The 10,418-nt window shown below is 31.7% G+C and overlaps 1 protein-coding gene across 1 annotated transcript; it reads left to right on the top strand.

The window, feature by feature from the left end:
* The first annotated feature begins 972 nt into the window (after window positions 1–972).
* LOC110999899 (zinc finger protein 708) lies at window positions 973–9,908 on the top strand. The gene is made up of 15 exons (XM_022269185.2): window positions 973–1,209; window positions 1,518–1,649; window positions 2,004–2,345; window positions 2,813–2,935; window positions 3,808–3,935; window positions 5,154–5,228; window positions 6,033–6,165; window positions 6,590–6,711; window positions 7,405–7,474; window positions 7,743–7,765; window positions 7,983–8,070; window positions 8,546–8,668; window positions 9,080–9,190; window positions 9,341–9,456; window positions 9,674–9,908. Exons 1-15 carry the CDS (start codon window positions 1,099–1,101, stop codon window positions 9,798–9,800), a joined length of 1,824 nt encoding a protein of 607 aa, XP_022124877.1. The 5' UTR covers window positions 973–1,098; the 3' UTR covers window positions 9,801–9,908.
* Window positions 9,909–10,418: the final 510 nt, after the last annotated feature.

The raw sequence follows: 10,418 nt of genomic DNA, 5'->3' as shown, positions 1-10,418 counted from the left end.
TATTCAAATCCTAGTTTACCATATCATAAATATAAGAGTATGTTTGTGATATTATGATGCTTCACAAGAATATCTGTATAAGTAGGTACAACGGTACAACCATTATTTTTTTAGATTTGGGAACCCATATAAGTAAAACATGCCTGTATCAGGATTCCCAGGTCTTTCATAGCAAACGAAACACTACAAATACTTTGTTATCCTTGTAGAATAGCAAACCAAACTAGTAGATAATAACAACGAATTTGCGTCTATATACTAAACCACAATGCGATAATAACGTTAATGTGATTTTAAAACTAAATTCAGAATAAGTCCGTGGCCATATAAAACTGTAATCAAGCATGACTTGTTATTTTAGAGTTAATCAAGTAAAAAATACCTGAAGGAAATTAATTGGGATTTGGCGTTGCGGCAACTCGATCAATGTCAGGTCTGAGTGCTAAGCTTTTGAAATTTATTGAAATTCGTGCTAATTAATGAGGATCTTTCATTAGAATATAATCAACTCCAGTTATTTACGATTTCGGTTTACATTTTTTCTATTGTATTTATAGAGATTTTTTGTGCGATTGCTAATAATATTATATTATAATAACTATCAGTCATGAGAAATAATCTTCATGTTTCGTATTTTTAAGTTCATAATACGTATATAATAATATTAAAACATAATATAATATAGGTATGTACTTAAAGATTAGGTATGAAGAGAATATTTTATATTCTTAGCTTCACGCCATCTACAGGAACGTAAATACATCACAATATCTGGTATGTATAATTATCTAAATTTATTATTCTAATATGCACAAAAAGAGAACAAAACAACCCAACCCTCTCAAATTTATATTTATTTAATTTTACTGTAAACTGTAATTTCACTTTGTTAATAAATCTTGAAATTTGTTTCAACGTTTAACGTCAAACATTGTTAATTGTCAAAATAAACTTTAGTATTTAAGATGCGTTTGTTTTGCGAATTGCGGTAGTTAAAAATGTTGTTTATTTTTGTGGCTATCAATTATCGTTTGATAATGTTTATAAATCTAGGTAAACAAACTATGGCATCATTCTAAGGGTGTACAAATAAATAAAATGTCAGACACACCAGTAATTTGCAGAATCTGTTTAAGTACAGATATAAAAGTATACCATTACGATAAATTCAAATTAAAATTGTATTACGAAGAATTTTTAAGATTAAACGTAAGTATATTATCTTCTTAAACTATTTACTACTTTGATATTAAAAGTTAGCTTAGAGATTTTGTATGTGTACTAAACTAGTATAATTATTAAGTTAATTTAGATACTAATAATAAGGCTCTATGTCTAAGTGAAATTTAAATTATGAAGTTTCTGAAATGTCTATTTTAGCTTAAGAGATTTAAGCTTTTACTTGAATAAATATTAATTGTATAAGTAATAGTAGTAATAAATGATGATATTTATTTCCTATGTATATTTGTTTATTATCCACTGTCTTAATTTATTTATGAACTTTCTGTTTACAGTCATATGATTCAGATAGATTACCACAATACTTTTGCTATGAATGTGCATCATTATTGCACAAGTTTCACAAATTCAAAGAGAAATGCTTAACTGGAAGAAAAATTCTTCAAGAAATGTTGTGGAGAGATTCTGTAAGCATTTAGTTGAAAACTACTAGTAAAAAAAATAGTGACTATTCTAGCTGAAAAATAATTTTATATTGATTCATATCATAGATGAAGTTGTTTTTGAACAGTTAAAAACCTTTTGAGTTTTGTCAGTGTTTAGAGGTAAAAAAGTATAGTGATACAGAAAAAAATTATTAATATTTTTGCTATAATGGTTTTAAAAAAGAAATAAATAATTTCTAAAAATTGGTAAATTTTCCAATAATTAAATTTAAAATCCACTTAATAAAATATAAAATTATATGCTTTTGAATTTAAAAATTTCTATAAAAAGAAAAATAATTTACTGGTAATTAATATAGAATATTCTTTTTTCAGATATCATATGACTCGGTTTTAAAAATAAATAGACAACTTTTACAACTTTCTTCTCCACTGGAAATATGCAGTGATACAAACATTTTAACATACATTTTCAATGAATTTGATAATATTGAGGATAGCAAAGACAATATAGAGAAAGTAATAGTAGATAAAATAGAAGATAACACAGATAATGAATTGGATTTCAACTATGACTTTACTACAGACTATGATAAAGATTTCACAGACGTCAAAAGCGAAGATGAAAAGGGGAAAAAGGAAGAAATTAAGAGGCTTAAAATTTATAATAATGTCAATTGGAAGTTAGTATCAATGTCTGAAGATGAAGCCATTAAGGTTTGTAAAATTTAATTGACTTTTTCAGAACATATTAATCTATACTTAATTAGATTAAAAACAAACATAAGGAAACTGCTATAATTAAATGCACAGGTTTTACTTAAAAAGAGAAATATTCTGGTTTCTATTCTGGACAGAAATATTGTAATTTAAATTGTTATCATACAGATGAATAAATTTGTCATCCTATTGGTCCTACTAATTCTTGTAAGAATTAACATGTTATAAATTTGTCCTGTAACAATTGCTTCTAAAATTATTGCTCTATTATGTGCGATTAGATCATTAAATGTCCGATGATAGAACTGAATAGAAAAATCCTTCACATTTTTATATTAAGAAAACTTTATAAAATATTGTATTTTACAGATATTTTATTAAATTCTTTATATAATTATTTTTTTAAGTACTTACTGGTTTTATAATGTGCAATATGGTGCAAATAATAAATATTTCATTTGCAGGCATTTCATGCTCGGGGTAGTGATAAAAAATATCTAGCGGCACCATTCAAGTGCAAAGATTGCTTTAAGGGATTCTCTAAAGAGGAAATGATGAAGCGGCACAGACAATTGCGGCATAATACGGTAATTATGTCTAGTTTGTATATACATAATTATATTTTCTGTTTAATATACAGTGTATACTCTATATAACACCATTCTAGGGACTATGCATAGTTTGGCATTACAAAGAGTTATGGTTAAAATGAAAGAAAAAAAATAGTGTGTGTACGTATATACACGCGTAGAAGTTATACTTCTTAGGCGTATGGAAAAAAAACTAAAATGCAGTAGTGATTAACGATAAATGTTAAAATTAGTCAAAAAAAATTATTTACGTAAATAAATAAATTATTACTTAATAAATACTATTACCGTAGTGTATGAAATTGATTTAAAAGCACCAAAGTAATATTTAATTATTCACACTGTTTAATTGTACTGTTACGTGTTCTAAATATAAAAATACTACAATATACAACTTGAACACAGTTTTCGAATTCCATGCCATCTAGACCTAACTTTACGATGTCGAATTTAGGTGTTGGTGTGCGCGCTTCGTAAAAATTCACTCATCATTTTTCTCCATCGCGCCAAAAGAACTTTAAAAATCTGTATAAGGAAAAGAAAACGTTTTAGACTAGTGTTAGTAAGTTATTTTCGCCTTCCATATTACTAATACCTTGCGATATTAAGCCATCTTCGTGATATACCACGCTAAAGCAATCCCAATATGTAAACAATTATAAATTTCTGAGAAAATTAAAAAAAAAGTACATGCCGCAACTCAAAGGTTCATATTCATAAAAAACCAAATCCCGTCTTTTATAACTACTCAACTGTCTCTTTCTAATTCAATGTAGAAAGAGACGAAATACTATGATTAGAGATTTTGTTTTTCTGACTGGAGGAAATTCCTCGGACTATTTTCAGAATATTTTTTTATTTATTTTTAGTCTAAAGGCAAGTTGGAGTGTCGTTTCTGTCGTATGAACTTCAAATTCGGGTGTCACGTGCGACGGCATATGCGTGATCATCTTAATACATATGAATGCTTGAGATGTCATCTTGTCTTTATGTCCGAGTGAGTATAAAAAAGTGCGTACGTACAAAGTACACATGTCAGAAGTGAAACTTTGTAAATTAATTATTACTAAGGTAAAAGCCCCAATGATCATGTACCAGTATATGATCACACCATGTATTTGTATATACATATTCTATATATTTTTTAATTTATAATATTTATTACAATAATTCTCATATTTTTTTAGAAAAATAGCTTGTAAGATATACTGTAGATACCTATGGCATTATGTATGACGTGATTAACTTAATTAAATATAATAATTTATTTGTTTAAACATGTTATTGTTGTGTTAATTTAATAACCTAAATAATAAAGAATATAATTAATCACACAAACACATATTCATTTATTACATGCACATGCAGTCTATTACAATGTATGTAATTGCCTTCCCGCTAATACCGCCAGCATGCTATTAGGGCTCCCCGCACGGGTCTTACAGATATACAGCTCGCGGGCGTGTGACGTAAAAAAGTTTAGTGAAGGGTTTTTTGTGCCATGCCCAATCTTAGCCATTCTAGTATCTCTATTCATATGCCCCCCAACCCCAATAATACAAAAAAAAATACGTTTATTTTGGAACATAAGATAATCATGGTATCACTTATTCCACGTCATTAAATTCGAGCCTGTTGGCATCCCTACTCATCGGCAAAGAAGACAGAGAGTGTTGGAGAGCTACTAGAAACACTTATAAAATTAAATGAGTTGTATTTTATTTATTAGTGTTGTATGAAGAAAACACTAATTAAAAAAAATTAAACATGGGATCACAGCTAACATAAAATTAGTGGGTGCGACGCTGGACTAACAAAAAACTAATGTGGTGTGAAAATGTGTAAACTTGAGGGGATGGGGGGGAGTGACAATTCGATCGCGTGTTTGATAAATCAGTTGACGTATTTGTCCCGCTATGCGACATAATACGCAAACTTTCCTCGTTATGCTTTTTTTTTTAAAGAGTACCGAGAGTTTTTTCGCCGGCTTTTTCTCTCGGCCAACACCCTCTGTTTTCTTTGCCGATGAGTAGGGATGCCAACAGGCTCGAATTTAATGACATGGAAGTAAGTGATACCATCATGATCCTATGTTCCAAAATAAACGTATTTTTTATTTTTCCCCCACTCCCTTGTTTAATGCTCAAAAAGTTTGCCGGTATCCAGGTATACCTTGAAAATATGTAAATCCGTCACTGAAGAAATGTGTTTTCAGATCGTCCGCGTTACATCACGAAGGGTCTCATACCGGGAACATCAAGACCTGCACTCTCTGCGGGGAAGAATTCAAGTAAGTGATCAAATAGTAATATGAGAAATAAAAAGTCAAAATTTATTTATTCATATAGGTAACATAATGTACACTTATGAACGTCAAAAAAAAAGAAATATTAAATGAATCTAATTTGCATTTACTGCCAGTTCTCTAATCCAGGGCGTAGAACGAAAGAGAAGAACTGGCAATAAACTCTCCGCCACTCTTTTTAATCGCCAAGTTTTTTTTACACAATGTTTTGTAAGGAGCTGCAACCACTACACCATGTTCCATATGAGTTATGACATATTGAGTAATAAATAATAAAAAAATAAAAAAAAAACAAAGATTTGTCCTCTATCAGCAGGAGGCATGGTGAAAGGGTAAACTTTTCCAGCCATCAAGTTCAGGGCACCGTTTGAATTCTTCGCTATTATATCGGATTGAACACTTGGATATATTCGGTAGTGGGCTTTAATCGGTTTTAGAGAAAGCATTGTTGGATGCCTTTCTCGAACCTAATTCGCTGTTTCGCATATTTTTTTTTCTGTTTTACCAAAAAAATTCTATAAATTTTATTTTGTTTTATTGTGTGCTTATTGTATCTCATATATGTTTTAATTTTTATTGTCTTTTTTTGTAACACATGTTTAATTTGTCATAAATTTTAGTTGGAAGATTTATAGAATCGTAATAGTATCAAATGTGAATTTAGTACTATGTATGATGACGTAAATTTAATAACTTAATATGTCAAGTCACTAACTATATTTGTCACAAACATTCACTATATACATTTTATTCATACATTTACACAGTATGTATAATAATATTTGACAGGCACCCATCGACGTATTACTCCCACTTGCGCACGCACAGGAGTCAACACATATGCACTATATGCGGCTCTTCGTTTGTCAGCGAAATTGGTCTTCAACAACACAAGCGCGTTAAGCATTGGGCGGGGCATACTGTAAGTGATAACATTATCTATATTTTAGCAAAGTCATAGTCGGATCGGAATACATTGCTTTAAAATATTTATTTCGTTGTGTGTGGCAGAGTTTCTGGAGATTTAAATGAGTGGCGGAGATTTCTTGCAAGTTCTTGCCGCTTCAAAAGTTTTTTGTCAGTTCTTGCAGAAGATGTTCGTCCCCAGGAACAAATGGATAATAAAAAAAAAATATTTTATTTTATAGAACAAGGGGCAAAAAGGGGAGGCTCACCTGATGTTAAGTGATATCGCCGCCCATGGACACTCTCGATGCTAGAGGGCTCGCGAGTGCGTTGCCGGCCTTTTAAGAATTTGTATGCTCCTTACATTTCAGGCAAATAAATTTTTAGTTGCTTCATTATGTGTATTGAACTTACTAAAGCGTTGTCTATGACAATTTTAGGAATCTCCAGAAGATGACGACTCCGCGAACACCTTCTGCGTGAAATGCAATAAACACTTTGAAACGCGGATGGCTTTCGAGGAACACCTGTTCCACTCAGCCATGCATACGGATAGTCAGCAGTGAGTCTATCTCCTTTAATTTTTAAATCCAAAACGACGGTTTTGCCTTTTCAAGTGTTTTTTTTAATAAAACCAATAATTGAATGGGAGTATCACCTGATACGTAGAGCTTTGGACGCGTCCAAAAGGTTGACGAGTACGTTTCCGGCCTTTTACATATGTATACTCAAAGACATATTTAAATATTTTTGCTAAGCGAGTGTGGTCTTTGATTTTCGGTTGAGCGATTATTATTATTTTTAAACGGAGTCGAACACAGGGCCTCAAGATCGGAAAATTTCGCCCTATAGCTAGGTTTATTATAAGTTTTATTTAAAAAGTACTTTTAACAATTTCTTGTTTTAAATTGTGCTGTTTGTATTGCGTATTTATGCCGCTCCCGCGAACCTTATTTTGTCAAATAAAATTTAAAAATTTAAAAAATTAATATAATACATTTAAAAAATTAATCCCTTCCTCTTGAAAGAATTGCACGTCATTAATCTATAATCTCTAGGATGGTCTAGGGCTTAACGTATTTGTTTTACTGAGCCTTCCTTTTTAGCAGTTACGTACCAACATATAGAACATTTTGCTATGCCCCATAGAGACGGGTTGCTTTTTTCTCTACATAAAAACCTTTCAGGAATAATAATAAATAAAATACTCGAATTGGCCTCACTGTTTTGTATGTGCGAAATATGTGTATTTCAGAAACGATGCAGAGAACAAAGCAGATGTTGGCTCAACAAGAAAAATACTCGGGAAGAAAATGCAGGCCAAGGTACTGTTTTACATTCTCAAACACTTTTGTTTTACATGGTATGTTCACTCACACGCAACCACACACTCACCCACACACTTACACACTTACTCATTCACTCACATGCACCCATAAACTGACTATTTCACTAACAGGCACACACAGATGCACCAATAAACTGAATATTTGTTAAAGTGTAAGTAAAAGTATTTCCAAATCTTACACTTAATGAATCTAGTCAAATTCTTGCTACTTATTGTACTATTTATCGAAGTATTTTTCTTTTCAGATTACGAGTCAATTAAAAAATCGGTAAGTCAATAGAAGTAACTCGTTTGTCACATGATATGCCTTAGTTACACGATCTTAAGATACTATTCACACAAACTATCCCTGAAAGCTTACCAAAGTATTTTCGTCTCTTTCTGTCATGTATGTTTTCGCTGTATTGAAAAGAGAGATGAATTCTTATAAAACCGTGCTGATTGATAACCATGGCAACTGCCCAATAAGGCTACACCTTTTACAGAAAACCGGATGATATAAAATTTAAACCTATGAAGAGAAGATGGCGTCGGATGAGGAAACAGTTCAGGAAACCTACGACTTGTCATCAGGTGAGTTGTTGGCTCTTTTATTTAGTTTAAATAATTGAAGTCATAGATATGTAGGTATTTTTATAATTTTCATTTTAAAGAAATCGTACAGGAGGCACTCGCATTGCCAAAAAGCTCGCTAGTGCGTTGCCGGCCGTACAATCAGTACGATCGCGTCATACCCTGAAACGCGCTATCAAAGTATTTCCCGTTGGGCATATATTCATCACGATATTTAAATTTTTTGATATATACCCCAAGACGAGGTTCAATCCCTACCCGGGTTCCTAGTCTTTCGGGAGATGCCCTTGCAGTTGCGCTAGTCGCGAAGAGAGAAAATATTCCTTCCGAGCCACGCTCGCCAAAACAGCCTGATCTATCTATATTCATATACATATATGAATACATATTCAACAATCAATGCCCAGTGGTTAGAGGAACTGTTCACCATTTCTCCACATACAAAACTAATTCTAACTGCACGTTTTTACCTTAGTGTGGAAAATATTTCGATTCCCAAATGGCGTGTATGAAGCATCATCTAGAAGAACACCCGCGTACATCGTTCTATGCGCCGAACGAACGACACATATGTGAGATCTGTGGCGCGTCTTTAGCGGTGAGTTAAAGTAGTGTCAATTTCAATGATGACATTTGACTTACCTTCAATAGATACATACCCTATAATGGCGGGATTTTTTTAGAACTGCACCGTTGCTTATTTCAATTTTAATTACATATTTATTATAGCAATAGAATGTACAATTAATTTTCACTCATAAAATATATTAAACAATCTGTTCTAAACGAACAAAGGCTTGGAAATGGAAATGGGGGCATAGTCAAGATGCCATAATAGTAGTGTGTGTAGAAAGTCGAAACCAAAGACACCTCACGTTAAAGCGTCAGTGTTAAGTTAAAACTGACAGATGTCAGTCTACATTAAAATATTGGCCTGATCAATATTGTTACTCAAATTTGGAAAAAAAATCTACTTTTAAGTAATAAAAAACTATCATTATTTTCACAGCCGGGTAGTGTACCGACACATCAAAATATGCACACAAAAGAAAAGGTACACTCGTGTGAGACTTGTGGACGGCAATTCGTATCCAATGTGGGGTTGAAACGACATAAATTGGTAAGATTTTGAAAATATCTTGAAATTATTTATAAAAGCCTTCGAAATCTCCAGTAGACTGTTTGCATGGAGGGTTTACGCACAATACCAAATGAGCGCCTCTCTCTATTCTATGAACATAGTTTTTTTTATTGATTCATCTATTTACAGACACACACAGGTGAAAAACCATACCAGTGCACATTGTGCGATAAAAGATTCACACAAAGCAACAGTATGAAATTGCATTACAAAACATTCCATCTGAAACAGCCTTATCCTAAAAGGTAAGTATTACAGATCAAAATGTGTAATTTCAGAGCTCTATATAAACAGTTCAATCCAAAAAATCTATCGAAAAGAAGTACGTAATCTATTTTTGTTATATCTTTGATGAATTTGCCTAAAACAATGTGCGACAGAGAGCGCTATACGATTCCGAAATTACCCAATTGTCTCGTTCTAAAGGTCGTCCGATTTTATTTCGGTAATTTTTTTTTGCAGAAATCGAAAGAAGAAAGAAAAGGATGTTATAATGGAAACGGCAAGCGAAGAGTCGGATGTCAATAAAGAAGTTGATCAGCCCGGAGTCGAACCCGTAAATGATGCTTTGTATGGCTATATACCCTGATGTGACATTTTGTGTAATGAGTAATGATAATCTCATTGTAATATTAGGTAATGAAATTTTGTGTATTTATAATTTGTATTAATGAAATGCTTCGTGTGTAATTATTTATTATTAAATATTAAAAAAAAGACTTATTTATTTTCTACAGCTTAGTACCTTGATTAAATTAAATTTTGTATTTTATTCCATTCACTCTTACTTAAACTTTAACTCGTTCTTACAATACATATATAATATATATACTAATATTATAAAGAGGAAAGATTTGTATGTAATTATGCTTGTAACGAAATGGCTCAAAAAGTGCTGGAACGATTTTAAAAATTCTGACTTAAATAAAAATAAGACCAAAATCAGTATATGCGACTATGCCCTGAAACAGAGGTGTCGTCTATGCCCCAAGCCCCATTTCCTTAAACTAAAATATATTAGAGGTAAGTATCGTGGACGTTCTCGTTGGACCAATTGGACAGATGTCAGCAATTACTTTTTTTTTTAATTTATTTATAAGCCGGACACAAAGTCCATTGGCAACAACAATGACATTTCAAAGAGTATTACCATTGTAAAAAAATAATTAAAATTATATTCGGTTTAAATTTCAATAAAAAACACACA

The sequence above is a fragment of the Pieris rapae genome, chromosome 20 (genome assembly GCF_905147795.1).
Source record: "Pieris rapae chromosome 20, ilPieRapa1.1, whole genome shotgun sequence".
Lineage (NCBI taxonomy): Eukaryota > Metazoa > Arthropoda > Insecta > Lepidoptera > Pieridae > Pieris > Pieris rapae.
Note: the sequence above shows the minus strand (reverse complement) of the source record. Positions and strands in the feature narration are given on the sequence as shown.

Coding starts and splice junctions, on each gene's coding strand:
- LOC110999899 (XM_022269185.2), top strand. CDS start 1,099: ATGTCAGACACACCAGTAATTTGCAGAATCTGTTTAAGTACAGATATA. Junction 1,650..2,003: donor AAATGTTGTGGAGAGATTCT/GTAAGCATTTAG, acceptor TTCTTTTTTCAG/ATATCATATGACTCGGTTTT. Junction 7,475..7,742: donor GGAAGAAAATGCAGGCCAAG/GTACTGTTTTAC, acceptor TTTTCTTTTCAG/ATTACGAGTCAATTAAAAAA.